Genomic DNA, 19,131 nt, shown 5'->3' on the forward strand with positions numbered 1-19,131 from the left:
GACCGTCATCCAGGCCTACGCCCTTAAGGGGCGGGCGCCTCCTTTCTATGTCATAGCGCATTCCACCAGGGCAATTGGTGCTTCCTGGGCTTCCCGACATCAAGCGTCTGTTTCACAGGTGTGTAAAGCGGCGACTTGGTCATCCGTTCACACTTTTTCCAAATTTTACAAGGTTGATGTGAGTGCATCTTCAGATGCTTCCTTCGGCCGCAAGGTTTTGCAGGCGGCTGTTTTTCTGACACTGCTTGGGGACGTCCCAAATGTCAAGATTTAAGGAGCTGTGTCCGTCCATGGACTAAAAGTGAAAAATAGGATTTTTTTGTACTCACCGTAAAATCCTTCTCTCTGTCGTCCATGGACGGACACAGCACCCACCCCTCCTTTTTAAGTTTGTACTGCTTTTTGACGAACTGAGCTGCATGCTGCAGGGTGAGGGGTTATGACCGGAGGGACTGCCCCCTGGATGGGGCTGTTCAACTCTGTTAAAGTTACATGTTTTAAGATAACTAACATGTTCTGCCTAGTCCTCTCCTATGAACAGAAACATAACCCAAATGTCAAGATATAAGGCGCTGTGTGCGTCCATGGACGACAGAGAAAAGGATTTTACGGTGAGTACAAAAAATCCTATTTTTATTGTCAAAGCTTAATTGAACAAGCTTAGAATCTGACCAGATTCTGAGTGTTCCAGTTTTAGTAAATCTCCCTCTTTAAGTCCTGTAATTTGAGAGGGCAGTGCCTCTATGGATCAGACTGTTTTTTTCAGCACAGCCCACAGATGCTGAATTGGACTGAGAGCTGGAGGCCAAGTCAACACCTCAAACTCATTATGTTCATCAGACCAGGCAACCTTCTTCCATTACTCCATGGTGCTGATGTTCATGTACCCATTAGAAGTGCTTTTGGCTGTGGACACGGATAATCCTGGGCAACCTGACCATGCGCCAGCCTTCGCTCCACATGTGCATCAATGAGCCTTGGCTGCCCATGACCCTGTCACCGGTTCACTTTCCTTCCTTGAACGACTTTTGGTAGGTTCTGACCACTGCAGACTGGGAACATCCCACAAGAGCTGTAGTTTTGGATTTGCGCTGACCCTGTCCTCTATTACAGTTTATGTGGCTAAAATCCCAACACTTGTCCATTTAATTCTACTTTCAACACATCAAATTTAGGGACAACATGTTACTTGCTGCCTAATACAGTGGAACATTGGATTACGAGCATAATCTATTCCAGGAGAATGCTTGTAATCTAAAACACTTGCATAACAAAGCGAGTTTCCCCATAATTCGTTCTGCATTGACTTCTATTGCATGCAATACCGCATGAGGCCAGAGGTGGGGGGGGGGGAGCGCTGGAGAGACTCAAATACTCTGAGACAGCTCAGCTGCACTCGGAAAGGGCTTGAAAACAAAAATTATTTAAAAGTATTTCCAAACGGCTCCAAATGTCGCAGAACGGCTCCGAGTGTCAGTGGCGCCCCTGCACCTCTGGCCAAATGCGGTACTGCACACCGCACAGGCTTAAATCCTGCTTTTGCGAGACAAAACTCACAAAGATTGTCAGCATGATATAAATACTTGAAATAAATTCAAGTTTTCTTTTAAAAATACATACAAAGACACAGAACTTCTAATTTGTCAAATAAATCATGTCTCGGTCCCGGTTCACATAGGTGCGATACGGGAACCCTGCGAATCCACTGGGGGTTCCCACATCGCACCTAACTCACAAGGCAGTTCACACTGCCATATGCAAACTGCTGGGAGTGTCAATATAATGTTAATGAAACCCCCATTTCACTTCACATATCGCACTGCGAACTGACAGTTTAGACAGGAATCGGATACCATGGGTGTCAACACCCATGGCATCCGATTCCGGTGCAGACCAAAAAATGGGTCCTGTGCGAGTTTGGTCTGAATGCGATGCAAATTCAGCCATACTATCTGTATGGCCGAAATGGTATTGCATGCGATTTGCAGTGCAGAGTGAAACACATGTGATCTCGCACAGCACAACAGTGTGAACCCAGCCTCAACTTCAATAAGGAAATTTCCTCTGCAATATGTCTGCATCTAGAATGTTGAAGGAGAGGCTGCATCCACCAGTCATTCAGAGGTTGGGTAAAGCCTTACTTCCTTAAAAGGGTTGTAAAGGTACAATTTATTTTCCTAAATAGCTTCCTTTACCTTAGTGCAGTCCTCCTTCACTTACCTCATCCTTCCATTTTGCTTTTAAATGTCCTTATTTCTTCTGAGAAATCCTCACTTCCTCTTCTTCTGTCTACAACTCCACACAGTAATGCAAGGCTTTCTCCCTGGTGTGAAGTGTTGTGGTCGCCCCCTCCCTTGGACTACAGGAGAGTCAGGACGCCCACTAACAAACAGCTCCTTTCTCTATCTGCAACGTAGAGAGCGTCCTGACTCTCCTGTAGTCCAAGGGAGGGGGCGAGCACGACACTCCACACCAGAGAAAAAGCCTTGCATTACAAAAAAAATTGTACCTTTACAACCCCTTTCAGCAGAAGAAATCAATCAATTGCCAGTTAATCACCATGGCCAGAGCAATCTCCCCTGCCCTCTATTGCATTCTGACAGCAGCTGTGTGAAGACCCAGACAGTGGCTGCATCTGATGTCACTTTTTGGGCTAACAATTTTCCACCCGGCTCCTTCACCTTTGTAGGTATATATATTTTTTTAATTTCTGGCTCGGTTTGCGAGTGTTGTCTCACAAAACTAGCAGGATTCAAGCCTCTGCATTTGTCCAGAGGTGCGGGGGCCCCGGAGCCGTTCAGAAATACTTCTAAACACATTCAGAAATACTCTGTTCCCGAGCCTTTCCGGGGGTTTTCAGAGGGAAGTCAAACGATCTCAGAGTATTTCCGAGTCTCTCCGGCGCCCCCCCCACCTCTGGCCGCATGCGGTATTGCATGCCATAGAAGTCAATGTGGAACTAATTATTTTAGTTTCCATTGACTTCTATGTGGAAACTTGCTTTGATTTGCGAGTGCTTTGGATTACAAGGATTCTCCTGGAACGGATTATGCTCGTAATCCAAGATTCCACTGTAATCTGCTTTATTTATGCATTTCCATGTGCAATACTTGAAGACTATGCTTACTCTATATGAAATGCAGTAACGGTAGGACTCTAGGTAAGGGTGTGTATGTGGGTGGACAACATCATCTCTTTTTAAGGCGGAAGAGATGGGTGTGCATTTGCATATTTATTTTTGTGATATTACATGATACATTTTAGTCATTTCAACTTGGGTAGGAAGTGATGCTCTGGGTGGTGCTCAGGCCCCCCCCCCCCCCAATTTCCTCTTTACATAGCTGTAGCCCGAGATGCTGGAGGGTACATTCTCCGAGTTCTAAAACTAAACTACAAACTGCATTTACCCTGACCACCACAGGAGGCGCTGATGTAGAATACAAAGCCAAATTCTTATTTGCAATGTTACAGCCACAGCTAGATGGCAGCCAACAATTTACTGAATTTATCCCTCGCCTCGACAGACTGGGGTAAAAAAAAATGCCAATAGGTAGCACCAAAGGTCAGGACTAGTGCGGCCTAAAGAACAGTACTTGAATAAACATGGGTAGCACATAAAAACGAAAACTTTTGCTTCTCTAGGACTGAAAGTAAAGGGTAACCTCTATAGGCGGGCACACCCTAAACATCCTGTACGGTGCCAATTCCCCTGCTTCCTCTCTCCCCTCTCCAGTGCTGCCAGCTTTCCTCCTCTTCTCACAGGAGTGGGGAAGGGGCTGGTAAATATTAAATTAACCAGCACCTTCATTTTCTGAATGAACACAAGTGATCAGTACCAGTCACGCCTGTCTTCATTCTTACCTGATGAAAAGTAAAACTAGGTTGGCTGCAGAAAAAGGGAATCTGAGTCCTCAGTTTCTTTCTCTGTCTCAAAAGTGAGACATCAGGGGCCTGTTTAGACCCTTGATATTTCACCAAAGCCCAACAACGGTGCTCCTTGAAAAAAAAAAAAAAAAAAAAAAATGTATGTAAAAAAAACAAAAACAAAAAACAAAAACTTGTAAAAAATAATAATAAACAACTACTGACAGTCTCCTTCTCTGCCAATATACAGTACGTGCTGGGGTGCACACTCTAATGCTATAGGCTTCACCACACCAATGGTAACCTCCCCAATATAATACAGACAGCAAAAAAAAAAAAAAACACTTCTCAACCCATCTAAAAAACATTTTCCTGGTGCATCATGGCTGCATACAATGGGGGTGAAGACACATTCCATTGCATGATACCAGGAAAGAAAATTATGGAAAGGCGAGTATACAATTTTCTATTTTTCTGGTGCATCATGGCAGCATACAATGGGTTGTTGCTCCGCCCCCATTGTATGTTGCCATGAAGATGCACCAGGAAAGAAAAATTACGAAAAGGCGATTATACAATTTTCTGTTTTCCTTCACGTTCCTTTGACTCCCAAATTCCCCAAAACATGTTAGGTTCAAACATACTCTGCACCCAGACGAACTAGCATTGGTTCAATGTTCCTTAAAGTGGTTGTAAACCCTTATTTTTCACTTTCACTTTAATAAGGCTTACTTGTAGGTATAAAGAATATCTCCTAAACCTGTACGGTTTAGGAGATATTCCCCTCGCAATGTGCCGCTGATTGCAGCGGCGCATGCGCAGGGGGAATCCACGGTGAAAGATCCGGCAGCCGCGCGGGAGTGACGTCATCGCTGCTCACAGCGCTGGAGCGGCGATACCCGGAAGACATGCCGGAGCAAGATGACATCTCGCTCGGCGTGGACCAGGTAAGTGTTCTTCACCTCGTTCCGAGGTAAGTATTTCATAATCAGCTATTATGCGGTGCATACTAGCTCATTATGGCTTTTGCCTTGCAGGTTTAAAAAATAAATAAAAATAAATTATATATGCGGTTTACAACCGCTTTAACCACTTGCCGACCACCGCACGACTATTTAAGTCGACAACATGGCACGGGCAGATTGGCGTACAGGTACATCCCTTTAAATCTGCCGCCCAGCAGCATATTTTTGGGGGAGATTTATTATAGCAAAAAATTTAAAATGTCGAATTTTTTCTCAAAATTGTTGCTCTTTTTTTGTTTATAGCGCAAAAAAATAAAACAACGCAGAGGTGATCAAATACCACCAAAAGAAAGCTCTATTTGTGGGGGAAAAAAAGGGTGCCAATTGTGTTTGGGAGCCACGTCGCACGACCGCGCAATTGTCAGTTAAAGCGACGCAGTGCCGAATCGCAAAAAGTGGCCTGGTCTTTGACCACCAAAATGGTCCGGGGCTGATTGCCATACATACCCATGCATTTCTATGGCTAAGAACCTAGCTTTATTCATCTCTGGCCTACCCTAGCAAGGATGGTTTCCGAGTCGACATGGATTTAAAATATATGGTCACACCACCAAAGGTCTTTAGGGCCATAAGGTTTTCGTGTCTTCACAATCACTGCTGTGAGTTAGACATTTCAAATTGTGTTCATAGAGGGTTTTAAATTATTACACTAAGAAATTGCAGGTCAATGTATCAAAATTAATGACATTTGACCCAACACACCTCAATGCAAGGAGTTGGTAGGAGTACCAGCGGGATTCTCATGACTTTGCTGCAAATACCAGAAATGGTTGTTGTATTTTTATCAAGCGCATAAATCACAGGGTTCCAAATTGCAATAAAGAAAAAAAAAAAAAAAACGTTTATATAACGAATAAAGCATTGTAGATTTGAACCGGGTCCAGCAGCATCTTCTTTTTAAAACGCATCAAAAACAAACACCTCGTCTTCAAACAAACCAAATGGAGGTAGAAAACTTGAAAGTCGTTTTTTTAATGAAATCCACAATGGGCAGCAGAATGGAGAATGAAAATCCTGAGGTTGTCTTCAGTCTTCCAAGTCCAAGCCAAACTCTGAATACAGGTCTTTGGTGGTTATGCCACGGACAACAGCTGTTCACAGGGAAGAAATAAACTGATATCATGAACCTAAAAAGGATACTAAATACACATTTTATTTACATTGTCCCTTCTATTTCTGCATGTGGATGATGGCACTGTAATTATTTTCTAATTGATATACAGCCGTCACATGCCCCAGCTTTTTCCCAGCCTGTCTGCAGGGAAATATAAGCAGAAGGAGTCTCTGGGGGGGGGGGGGGGAAGAAAATTAAAGAAAAAGAAAAAAGAAGAAAGAAAGAAAGAATTATAGAAAGAAAGAAAGAAAGAATGATAGAAAGAAAGAAAGAAAGAATGAAAGAAAGAAAGAAAGAAAGAAAGAAAAAGAAAGAAAGAAAGAAAGAAAGAAAGAAAGAAAGAAAGAATTATATATACCGTATTTATCGGCGTATACCGCGCACTTTTTTCCCCTTAAAAAAAAAAAGGGGGGAAATCGTGGGTGCGCGATATACGCCGATACCCGCGCTCAGTTTGAATGCCTGCGCCGACATATACCTAGTGCAGTACACTCGGCTACTTTCGGCCATGCTTGGCTTCGCTCGTGCTCACGCATAAACGTCACAGAGCGTGAGCACGAGCGAAGCCGAGCCTGGCCGAATGTAGCCGAGTGTACTGCACTCGGTATATGTCGGCGCAGGCATTCAAACTGAGCGCGGAAAGGGGCGATTCGACGGGGGGAGATAGCGCGGGAGAAGCCGGGAGGACACCACCGAAGCCACAGATGGACGCCGCGCAAGACACCAAAACTAAGTACTAAAATGTTTTTTTACAGAAAAAGCAGGAGTTCACCCATAAAACAATTTTTCCCCTTAGATGGATGCTAGATGGATGCTCGTTTTCTCTAGGGGAATCGGCTAGTTGTTTTAAAATATGAGCTGTACTTACCGTTTTCGAGATGCATCTTCTCCGTCGCTTCCGGGTATGGGTCTTCGGGAGCGGGCGTTCCTTCTTGATTGACAGCCTTCCGAGAGGCTTCCGACGGTCGCATCCATCGCGTCACTAGTAGCCGAAAGAAGCCGAACGTCGGTGCGGCTCTATACTGCGCCTGCACACCGACGTTCGGCTTCTTTCGGAAAATCGTGACGCGATGGATGGGACCGTCGGAAGCATCTCGGAAGACTGTCAATCAAAATAGGAATGCCCATACCCGGAAGCGGCGGAGAAGATGCATCTCGTAAACGGTAAGTACAGCTCATATTTTAAAACAACTAGCCGATTCCCCTAGACAAAACGAGCATCAATCTAAGGGGAAAATGTGTCATGTACGGGTGAACCCCCGCTTTAAAAAAAAAAAAGTGTGGGGGTCACCAAATAATCGATTACCAGGCCCTTCAGGTCTGGTAAGGATATTAAGGGGAACCCCCGCAAAAAAAAAAAAAAAAGTGGGGTTCCCCCCAAATATCCATTTGAGACCTTTTCAGGTCTGGTGTGGATTTTAAGGGGAACTCGACCCCAAATAAAAAAAAAAAATGGCGTGGAGTTCCCCCAAAAATCCACACCAAACTCTTTATCCAAGCATGTTAACCTGGCAGGTCGCAGGAAAAGAGGGGGGACGAAAGAGCGCAACTCCTGAACCGTACCAGGCCACATGCCCTCAACATTGGGAGGATGCTTTGGGGGTCTGCAGCATCAACCAGGTTTTTTGCAGAATACAGAAAACAAATCTCATAGTGACCGAGTGGATATGTACAGAATATAATACACAATTTATTGATATATTTTTATAATGTGGGTTTAGTGACACTTTAAACAGATGGGACACCCTAATGGCTCGTTCACACTAAACTTAATGTGGCAATAAGCACTAAAATGCACAGTAGCACATCACCCATTAACTTTAAATAGCACCCCAACATATGTCCAGGAACACACCTGCGTTATAGCACATCACAATGCAACATTGCAAAAAAAAACAAGCAGCGGGACCTAAATGTGAACGTGCTGTCGGCTTCCTGAAGGTAATAGTGGTAGAGCATGCCCTTGCAATGAGCGTGGGCTGAACAAGAGAAATCTAATACAGCCTTTCTCAATTTTTTTACCCCAGAGGAACCCTGAAAAAAAAAAAAAAATTCAGGTCTAGGGGAACCCCTGATAAAACCAAGTCATTGGGGGTCAGTGGGAACAATGCCCCTTACTTTGGTGTTCAGTGAGAAGAACGCCCCTTTTTTACAGCGGTGGTAAAAATGGCCCCCTTAGGCCCTGTACACACCAGAGGATATCCGCTGGAAACGGTCCACTGGACCGTTCCCAGCGGATAAATCCTCTGGCGGATTTGGATCTGATGGCTGTACTCACCATCAGATCGAAATCCGCGCGGAATACATCCGCGGTGACGTGTCGCGCCGTCGCCGCGACGACGACACGGCGACGTGCGCGACGCTGGAAGGTAATTACTTCCACGTATGCGCCGAATCATTACGACGCATGCGATGGAGGGGAGCGGACGGACAGATCCGGTGAGTCTGTACCGACGACCGGATCAGTCCGCTGGACTGGATACCAGCGGATAAATTTCTTAGCATGCTAAGAAATTTTTATCCGCTGGAAATCCGTCGGCTGGAGAAATCTCCGCCGAAAAATGTCCGCTAGGCCGTACACACGACCGGATTTGTCTGCTGGAACTGATCTGCGGATCAATCCCAGCGGATAGATCCGGTCGTGTGTACGGGGCCTTACAGATAGTTATAAAGTTCATTGGTGTGATACCACTGGCTCCTCCAAGTGGGCATTGGCTCAGAACTATGTCCAACAGGAGGTAAATCAGCCAGCCACAGCTCAAGGAACCCCTAGCCACCCTTAGCCACCACGGAACCCTGGTTGAGAATGGCTGATCTAATAGGTTCTCCTATCCACACTGTGTAACCCCTACCAGCTATTGTATTCAGGCAGCTGCAGCACATGCAGGGCTCTAAAAGCACTCAGGCTTTCACATTGGGATTGCAGATGTGTATGGCAGCTGGTCCAACAGAAGACGGCCATGCATGCTGGAAAACCAACAGCCGACCGTCTCCTGATCACCCCCTTCATCCAATTGCTGAGAGCGCTTGCTGGAGTGTTCTGGTGGGGAAGTCCCCCTGTCAGAATACAATAGAACAGCAGAGGCGATTGTTGTACCAACATCAGATTGTTAGTACAGCGTCTCCAACCAGTGCGGTCAGTTTTTTTATTTGTTCAACCCAACAAAACTAGCGGTGTGTACCCGGATTTACTCTTTACTCGCAGTCTAACCCAACACAAGCAGTAGCCGACCTTATAAGGTTTTTAAACTTCTCACAGTAAAATTCTTACCCAAGTGGCCCAACAACATCTGTCCGGTATCTTTTAACTCATTGTATTCATGAAGGAGAGTGATATGCTTGTCCAATTCTGCTAGACTGTAGCCTCTGCAAGAAATAAAAATAATTAAAAACAAAAAAAATGCTTTCTTACCAATTCTTAGATGTCATGGCCACATTTTTTTCCCTTTATTTTCACCTGGTGATGCAGCCAGTAAGTCTGTTTTTCCAAAAGAACAAGCTCTCTTGCAGCTGTAGTCGAGACAAACCATTTAATACCGACAGGGGTGCCAACAGTGATCAGCTTCTATGTTATTTTTTTCTGTAAATCCTTTATCCCAAAAAGGGAAAAACTTTTTTTTGGCCATTACTGCATAAAAATGTGTGAGCTACAGTGTGGCTTCATTTTGTAAGTGTATTTAAATCTGCTAGTACGTCTACAACTCCCCTCCCCAAGACTGACAATGAGGTTGTCCAAAGGTGCCCTGTGCTCCTCCATCCAGCGGGGGGCTCTATTCACACCAATGCCTTTTTATATGCTTTAAAAGGAAAAGCTGTAATTTTCGTAATTGGAAAGGTTCAGACTTTTTAAGTGCAAAACGCTTTTTTTGTGTGTTTTTGGTTCAATAGACTTTAATGAAGAAGTTGCAGAACAGCATGTTGTGCAGTTTACCACAATTTGCGTTTTTTTAATCACTTAAGGACTGGAAAGGTTTTCCCTCTTAACCACTTGGGATCCGCACTATGGACGAAAGACGTCCACAGCGCGGCTCTCAAGTGCCAAATGGACGTCTTTGGACGTCCTATTGTTGTCATTCCCTGTGCGCGCCGCTGGGGGTGCGCAGCGGAGAAACAACGTGCCCGGCGCATCGCTCAGGAGCCGATGCGTGTACCTGGCGTCCGTGATGTCCGCCAGACACCCGCGATCGTCGGTGACACAGCAGGGACGTGGAGCTCTGTGTGTAAACACAGAGCTCCACGTGCTGTCAGGGAGAGAGGAGACCGATCTGTGTCCCTTGTACATAGGGACACAGCATCGGTCACCTCCCTCCCCCCACACAGTAAGAACACAATGAGGGAATACATTTAACCCCTTCCTCACCCCCTAGTGTTAACCCCTTCACTGCCAGTCACATTTATACAGTAATTAGTGCATTTTTATAGCACTGATCGCTGTATAAATGTGAACGGTCCCAAAATTGTGTCAAAAGTGTCCGATACGTCCGCCGCAATATCGCAGGCCTGACAAAAAAAATAAATAAAAAAAAAAATCGCAGATCGTCGCCATTACTAGTAAAAAAAAAAAATCATAAATCTATCCCCTATTTTGTAGGCGCGATAACTTTTGCGCAAACCAATCAATATACGCTTATTGCGATTTTTTTAAACAAAAATATGTAGAAGAATTACGTATCGGCCTAAACCGAGGGAAATTTTTATTTTTTTTAAAAAAATTGGATATTATTATAACAAAAAGTAAAAAATAGTGTTTTTTTTTCAAAATTTTCTGTTTCTTTATGTTTATAGCGCAAAAAATAAAAATCGCAGAGGTGATCAAATACCACCAAAAGAAAGCTCTATTTGTGGGAAAAAAAATGAAAAAAATATAATTTGGGTACAGTGTTGTATGACCGCGCAATTGTCATTCAAAATGCGTCAGCGCTGAAAGCTGAAAATTGGTCTGGGCACGAAGGGAGTGCCCAGTAATGAAGTGGTTAATGACCAGGCCATTTTTTGCGATACGGCACTGTGTCGCTTTAACAGACAAGTCGTGCGACTCTGTACCCAAACAAAATTGACGTCCTTTTTTTCCCACAAATAGAGCTTTCTTTTGGTGGTATTTGATCACCTCTGCGGTGTTTAGTTTTTGCGCTATAAACATAAAAACAAACAAAAAAAACAACCATTTAAAAAAATGCGATTAAATATGCAAAAAAAGAATTCTTCATCAGTTTAGGCCAATATGTATTCTACATATTTTTGTTAAAAAAACAAAAACAATAAGCGTATATCGATTGGTTTGCGCAGAAGTTATAGCGTCTACAAAATAGGCGATAGATTTCTGGCATTTTTATTATACTTTTTTTTTTTTTTAACTTATATAGGCGGTGATCAGCGATTTTTAGCCGGACTGGAACATTTCAGCAGACAGATCGGAAACTTTATTCGAACCATTGATATTTATACAGCGATCAGAGCTAACAATATCCACTGATCGCTGTATAAATGTCACTGGCAGGAAAGGGGTTAACACTAGGGGGAAATCAAGGGGTTAAATGTGTTCCCTAGGGAGGTGTTTCTAACTGTGGGAGGAGCGTAGTGACTGGAGGAGGAGACAGATCGCTTAATCACTAGGAACAGCAGATCTGTCTCTCCTCCCCTGACAGAATGGGGATCTGTCTGTTTACATTGACAGATCCCTGTTCTGCCTCTCTCAGGAGCAATCGCGGGTGGCCAGCGGACATTGTGGCCGCCGGCCACACACATCGGCTCCAGCGTCGCAGGCGCACATGCCCCCTAGTGGTCTTAAAGCGAACAAAGTACAATGACGGCAATTCGCCCAGGAGAGCAAAACTGCCGCAGTAAAACAGCAGCTTTTAATCTGTCCAACAACAAATTTGCCCCCAAAAAATACCAGAAAATGCAAAACACAAATCACGGTGAAAATGCGGAAAGAACAGCAAAAAGCACTGCAGAAACGCTGAAAAGCAACGTGCACAGATGTGAATATAGCCTAATATAGGAAGGATGTTACTGGCCAGGTCAAAAAACTGAAGGAAACAAAAAAGCAAAAGAAAACAAAACAAATGCAGCCACCCCGTCTAATGATTGGTAAACTGCAATATATTTCTTTTTTAGTTTTGGTTTTAATATAACTTTAAAGCATATCTAAAGAGAAAGCCTTTCATTTTGATTATAGAAAGGAATTGTTAGGTTCATGGTCAGAATGTCTTGTTGAGGGGATTTACCATCACTTCCTGTTCCAAAGCTAAAAAAGGAAACAAATAAAATTCCCCTCTTAGACAGTTATCACTGGAACAGGTGTTCCCAAGATCATTCCCCATCTCCTGTTCTTGCAACAGCTGGTAAATTCAGGATTTGCCATCGCGTCCCGTCTGGGGACAATGGTCAACCGGGCAAACCTTCCCAGCAGGAGCACAAACTGGCAGAGGTTCCAACAATTCCACAGGCTATGCAAAAAAAAAAAAGTGATCAGGCAGTCCTTTACAGCCCCTCTTCCAGGGTTTCAAATGGTTGTAAACCTCAAACATGAAATATGAACAAAGCATATACCTCTATAGTGTGTACTTGTCTCTATCCAGAGCAAAAAAAAGCGTAATTTCTGTCTACTGCCAGCATGAATCACTTCTGGACAAGCTTTCCTGACACCCAGAGAAAAATGGTGACAGGGGAGGGAGCTCCAGCTGTTTGACAGCCTCAGCTCTGTTCCTGTGTGCTAGGAGGGCGTGTCCATTCCATCCAATCAGCTATCTGAACTCTGCAGTATGTAATGTCGGCTCTCTGTCCCCCTTTTTTTCTGGCTCCTCAGACAAGCTTTATACATTCTGCACTTTAAGGCCCCTTTCACACTTGCGGACCCTATGTCTGCTTTTTCATCCATCCGCATGTGAATGAAAAAGGGACATACATTGGTCCCTATGAGATCGCGGGTGTCAGCCTATGAACATCCGCTGAAACCCGATCTCGCCCGCCTCCGCATTCCTCCGATCCTGTAGACGGAGGAAAACCCTATTTTTCCATCCATCTGCAGAGCGGATCGGATGAACACGGACAGACGGTCTGTGTTCATCCGATCCCCCTATAGGAGAGCGGAGAAAAGACAGGGTGGTCCCTACACAGTGTGCGGGGATCGCCCTGTCATGCGCCGGCTCAGCGGGAATCAACGGAGCGATCCCCGCTGAGCAAACGGAGGTTCACGGGGCGGATCATTACTAATCCGCCCCGTGTGAAAGGGCCCTAAAACAGGGCTCGACAAATCCTGGGCGCCAGGTCGCCATGGCGACTAGAAATAGGGTCCTGGCGACTTGGCTTGGAAGGGGGGGCAAAAAAGCAGGCGCCATCTGGTGGTGGCCGTTGGTATTACAAGTTATTACCACCAGATGTGTAAGCTGGCGCCATCTGGTGGTGGCCGTTGGTATTACAAGTTAAGCATTACAAGTTAAACAGCAATTCTAATGTCATTTTTCACTATTTTTACTGCCATCTTCTTCCCTCTAATTAGAACCCCCAAACATTGTATATATTTTTTATCCTAACACCCTAAAGAATAAAATGGCGATCGTTGCAATACTTTCTGTCACGCCGTATTTGCGCAGCGGTCTTACAATCGCACTTTTTTGGGAAAAAATTACACTTTTTTTAATTAAAAAATAAGACAACAGTAAAGTTATCCCCATTTTTTTTAATATTATGAAAGATAATGTTACGCCGAGTAAATTGATACCCAACATGTCACGCTTCAAAATTGCGTCCGCTCGTGGAATGCCGACAAACTTTTACCCTTTAAAATCTTCATAGGCGACGTTTAAAAAAATCTACAGGTTGCATGTTTTGAGTTACAGAGGAGGTCTAGGTCTAGAATTATTGCTCTCGCTCTACCAATCGCGGCGATACCTTGTGTGGTTTGAACACCGTTTACATATGCGGGCGCTGCTCACATATGTGTTCGCTTCTGCGCGCAAGCTTGTCGGGACGGGGTGCGTTTCCTGGCTCCTAACTTTTTTAGCTGGCTCCTAGATGCCAAGCAAATTTGTCAACCCCTGCCCTAAAAGATGTAGAGAAAAGAAGACTGCAGATAAAAAGGCACTACTTATTTAGGAGGATTTGTTTTATCTCTGTATCACCTGAGGCTAGTCACTTCACTGGGTATATGTAAGGGTTTACAACCATTTTAAAAAGGGACATGGGTTAAAAGTATTACCGATAAAATAAAAGAGTAATGCAGCTTTGTATACAAACATACTCGGCCTCGAGCTGTGCCATTTCTTTATCCAGAGAGGCCTCTTTTTCCTCAAGTTCCGAGATGGCATTTCCCAAAGCGTCTTCATCGCCTGCAGGTGACTGGCTGATATTAGGTTGCTGAACCTGTTGGAATACAAGACAGAGGAAAAGTACAGAAACAAAAAAAAAAGAAGCTTTTATATAATCTGGGCAACAATAGAAGTCTTGTCTATAGAAACCAATCAGCTTTTAGGTGTAGAGAGTTTAGGATAGAATAAAACAAAGATAAAACATTAACCGCTATAGCCAAGACATCCAAGTTTTAGTGTATGCTCACTAAATACATATGGTTTACTTCATTAACCACTTAAGCAGCTAAATGCCCAGGCCAGGTTTTGCGATTCGGCACTGCGTCGCTTTAACAGACAATTGCGCTGTCGTGCGACGTGGCTCCCAAACAAAATTGGCGCCCTTTTTTCCCCACAAATAGAGCTTTCTTTTGGTGGTATTTGATCACCTCTGCAGTTTTTATTTTTTGCGCTATAAACAAAAATAGAGCGACAATTTTGAAAAAAATGCATTTTTTTTTACTTTTTGCTGTAATAAATATCCCCCAAAAACATATATATATAACATTTTTATTTTCCTCAGTTTAGGCCGATACGTATTCTTCTACCTATTTTTGGTAAAAAAAAAAAAAAATCGCAATAAGTGTTTATCGATTGGTTTGCGCAAAATTTATAGCGTTTACAAAATAGGGGATAGTTTTATTGCATTTTTTTTTTTTTTTACTACTAATGGCGGCGATCAGTGATTTTTTTCGTGACTGCGACATTATGCCGGACACTTCGGACAATTTTGACACATTTTTGGGACCATTGTCATTTTCACAGCAAAAAATGCATTTAAATTGCATTGTTTACTGTGAAAATGACAGTTGCAGTTTGGGAGTTAACCACAAGGGGGCGCTGAAGGAGTTAGGGTTCACCTAGTGTGTGTTTACAACTGTAGGGGGGTGTGGCTGTAGGACAGACGTCATCGATCGAGTCTCCCTATAAAAGGGATCACTCGATCGATACGCCGCCACAGTGAAGCACGGGGAAGCCGTGTTTACATACGGCTCTCCCCGTTCTTCAGCTCCGGGGAGCGATTCCGAGGGGGCGGCTAGAAACTAATATCCGCGCCGTCATCCCGGATCGCTCCCCGAGGATTTCCGACCGCCTGGGGGGGGGGGGGGGGGGGGGTCCCGATCGGAACAAACAAAAATAAATTCCTGCATCCACACAGGAGAGGTGAGAATCCTCCCCTGCCAGGACATTATATTCTAATGACGGGGACTCTCCGCTGTCAGAATACAGTGATCAGAGCTGCAACCGATTGAGTGCAAGCCTTTCGATCAAAGGTGGCTTTCCAGGGGATCCATTTGGCTTCTGTCAAGCAGAGGGGGCTACACACAGATTGAAGTTTGGCTGCTACCTGCTGAACCAGCCACATTTTGTGATCTTTTTGCACCCAGCCTAAGACAGAAACAATGATTTGCAAACATTCTTAAAGCGGAGGTCCACACAAAAAATGAACCTCCGCTTTTTGGAACCCTATGCCCCCCCCCCCCCACCACCTGTGTCACATTTCCCTTCTTTCAGGGGAAGGTGCAGATACCTGTATAATACAGGCATTTGCACCCAGTTCCGGGAAAAGACTGTCGCTGTCTTCTGGGAAACACACTGGTCCCAGGAGACAGCGGGGACCAGTTAGGGCACGGATTGCGCATGCGCAGTAGGGAACCGGGCAGTGAAGCCGCAACGCTTCAGTTCCCGATTCCCTCACCGAGGATGGCGGCGGGGGCAGCCGAGAGACTGCTCGGCCTCGGCTGCTGACATCACGGGCACGCTGGACAGGCATATACATAAAATATCAACAGAGGTTCATTAGCACAGTTTATAATGTAAAAATAAGCACTACAAAATGTATCTTCCCTATTTAAAACAATGTAGCACTTCTGCACTTGTCTGTGCAACTTGCTTTCTTTTAGACCCCTGTCACACTGGGGCGTTTTTCTGGCTTTTTTAAGGTGCTTTGGCGTTAAAAAAAAGCCTGTAAAGCGCCTGAAAGAAGCCTCATCTGCAATCCCAATGTGAAAGACTAAGTGCTTTCAGAGCCCTTTCACACTGCCAGCGCCCGAAAAACACTGGTAAAGCGCCGCTAAGACCCCTATCACACTGGGGCGGTTTTCAGGCGCTTTGGCATTAAAAAAAAAAAGAAAGCTTACAGCTATGTGCAAAACCCCTTGCTGCCACCAATGCATGACATAATGACATACAGCGGTGGCAGCAAAAGGGTCAAACTAAACCAACATAAAAAAAAAACATTAAAAGAACAAATTCTCCCCCTAGTCTACTTTCACATAGCCCCACTGGGGCGTCGGCGGCAAAGCATCGCTATTTTTAGCGGCACTTTACAGCCATTTTTGCAGAGCTTTTCGGCCTCTAGTAGGGTGCTTTTAACTCCCGTTAGTGTCCGAAAAAAAGAGATTTTTAATACAGCTTACCTGTAAAATCTTTTTCTTGGAGTACATCACGGGACACAGAGCGGCATTCATTACTATATGGGTTATATGGAGTACCTTCAGGTGTAGACACTGGCAATCTCAAACAGGAAATGCCCCTCCCTATATAACCCCCTCCCATAGGAGGAGTACCTCAGTTTTGTAGCAAGCAGTATGCCTCCCAAAATGGTCCTCAAAAAAGAGGGGTGGGAGCTCTGTGTCCCGTGATGTACTCCAAGAAAAAGATTTTACAGGTAAGCTGTATTAAAAATCTCTTTTTCTTTATCGTACATCACGGGACACAGAGCGGCATTCATTACTATATGGGATGTCCCAAAGCAATGCTTACAATGAGGGGAGGGAGAACATCTCCAAGACAAAAGCATTTAATTTAGAGATATACTCAAATCATAATAAATCCAACTTAGTTGAGAAAAATAATTTTAAATTTTAAATTTAACTCAAAAAAGAGGAGCCCCCGGAATCCGAGGGTCTCAAACTGCAGCCTGCAGCACTGCCTGCCCGAAGGCAGTATCAGTATTCCTTCTTACGTCCAACTTGTAGAATTTTGTAAACGTGTGGACAGAAGACCAGGTTGCCGCCTTGCAAACTTGAGCCATAGAGATCTGGTGGTGTGCTGCCCAGGAGGCGCCCATGGCTCTAGTAGAATGAGCCTTTAATGATACTGGAGGAGGCAACCCTTTCAAGCCGTAGGCCTGAGTGATTAATTGCTTAATCCACCTAGAAATGGTGGACTTTGCAGCTGCCTGCCCCTTCTTGGGCCCATCCGGTAGAATGAACAGCACATCTGTTTTCCGGATCTTCTTTGTAGCTTTAAGATAGGCCTTCATGGCCCTGACAATATCCAAGGTATGCAGCAACCCTTCCTTTCTGGAAGTAGGTTTAGGGAAGAAGGATGGTAATACCAAATCCTGGTTCAAATGAAAACTGGATATGACCTTCGGTAGGAAGGAAGGATGAGGGCGGAGAACGACCCTGTCCTTATGAAAAACAAGATATGGTTCCTTACAGGATAAGGCCGCTAGCTCCGAAACTCTTCTTGCGGAAACTATGGCAACCAAAAATACTAACTTCCTTGTCAGTAGAACCAAAGGAATTTCAGCCAACGGCTCAAACGGTTGTTTCTGTAAACTTGACAGAACAAGATTTAAATCCCACGGACAAAGCGGGGATTTAACTGGAGGTCTAATACGTAAGACCCCTTGAAGGAAGGTCTTAACCAGCGAGTGGGTGGCCAGCGGCCGCTGAAACCACACTGACAGAGCAGAAATCTGTCCTTTGATTGTGCTTAATGCCAATCCTTTATCCACTCCTAGCTGGAGAAAACTTAATACTCTATCGATGGTAAATTTGCGAGAAAAGCCATCGCTTGGACTCACACCAGCCTACATAGGCCTTCCAGACCCTGTAATAAATCACCCTAGAGACCGGTTTCCTGGCTCTGATTAGGGTAGAGACTACTTTCTGAGACAGACCTCTACCCCTGAGAATCAGGGATTCAGCTTCCAGGCCGTCAAATTTAGATGCCGTAAGGCAGGGTGGAGGATCGGACCTTGCGATAGCAGGTCTGGCCGTAGAGGAAGAGTCCAAGGGTCTCCCACTACCATCTTTAGGATGAGTGAGTACCATGCCCTTCTGGGCCATGCTGGAGCTACCAGGATGACTGGTATGTGTTCCACCCGGATCCTGCGCAGCAGGCGGGGTAGTAACTGGAGCGGGGGAAACGCATAAAGAAGTTTGAACTGATGCCAAGGGCAAACCAACGCATCGGTTCCGCAGGCCATCGGATCCCTTGAGCGGGATATGAACCTGTCTAGTTTCTTGTTGAGTCTCGATGCCATGATATCCACGTCCGGCACTCCCCATCTTTGGCAGAGTGCTTGAAAGACTTGTGGATGCAGAGACCATTCCCCCGGCCATAGAGTCTGGCGGCTTAAGAAGTCCGCCTGAAAGTTGTCCACTCCTGGAATGAATATTGCCGATATGCAGGGCACATGCGCCTCTGCCCATAGGAGAATCAAGCTCACCTCTCTCTGAGCGGCTTGACTCCTGGTTCCCCCTTGGTGATTTATGTATGCCACGGCCGTGGCATTGTCTGATTGAATTCTCACCGGGAACCCCTGCAATTTTGACGTCCAAGCCCTGAGGGCTAGTCGAGCAGCTCTGAGCTCCAAGATGTTGATGGGCAACTGCTTCTCTGGCTTTGCCCAAGTACCTTGGCGAGTGCAACCATCCAAAATTGCTCCCCAGCCCGTCAGGCTGGCGTCTGTGGTCACTATCTTTCAAGCCACTGGGCTGAAAGACTTCCCCTTCAGTAGATTCTGAGGGTCTAACCACCAACA

The 19,131-nt window shown here is 44.9% G+C and overlaps 1 protein-coding gene across 1 annotated transcript in view; it reads right to left on the reverse strand.

Annotated features, from left to right (window-relative positions):
• Positions 1 to 5,641: 5,641 nt before the first annotated feature.
• SWI5 (SWI5 homologous recombination repair protein) overlaps positions 5,642 to 19,131 on the reverse strand; it is a 28,103-nt gene continuing 14,613 nt past the window's right edge. Inside the window, exons 4-6 of the mRNA XM_040325282.1 lie at positions 14,246 to 14,367; positions 9,275 to 9,369; positions 5,642 to 5,980 (exon numbers count right to left, since the gene is read on the reverse strand). Of these exons, the coding sequence (XP_040181216.1) occupies positions 5,916 to 5,980; positions 9,275 to 9,369; positions 14,246 to 14,367 (282 nt within the window). The 3' untranslated portion in view covers positions 5,642 to 5,915. The remainder of the gene's footprint in view (positions 5,981 to 9,274; positions 9,370 to 14,245; positions 14,368 to 19,131) is intronic.

This window comes from Rana temporaria, chromosome 9 (assembly GCF_905171775.1).
Source record: "Rana temporaria chromosome 9, aRanTem1.1, whole genome shotgun sequence".
NCBI classification, from domain to species: Eukaryota; Metazoa; Chordata; class Amphibia; order Anura; family Ranidae; genus Rana; species Rana temporaria.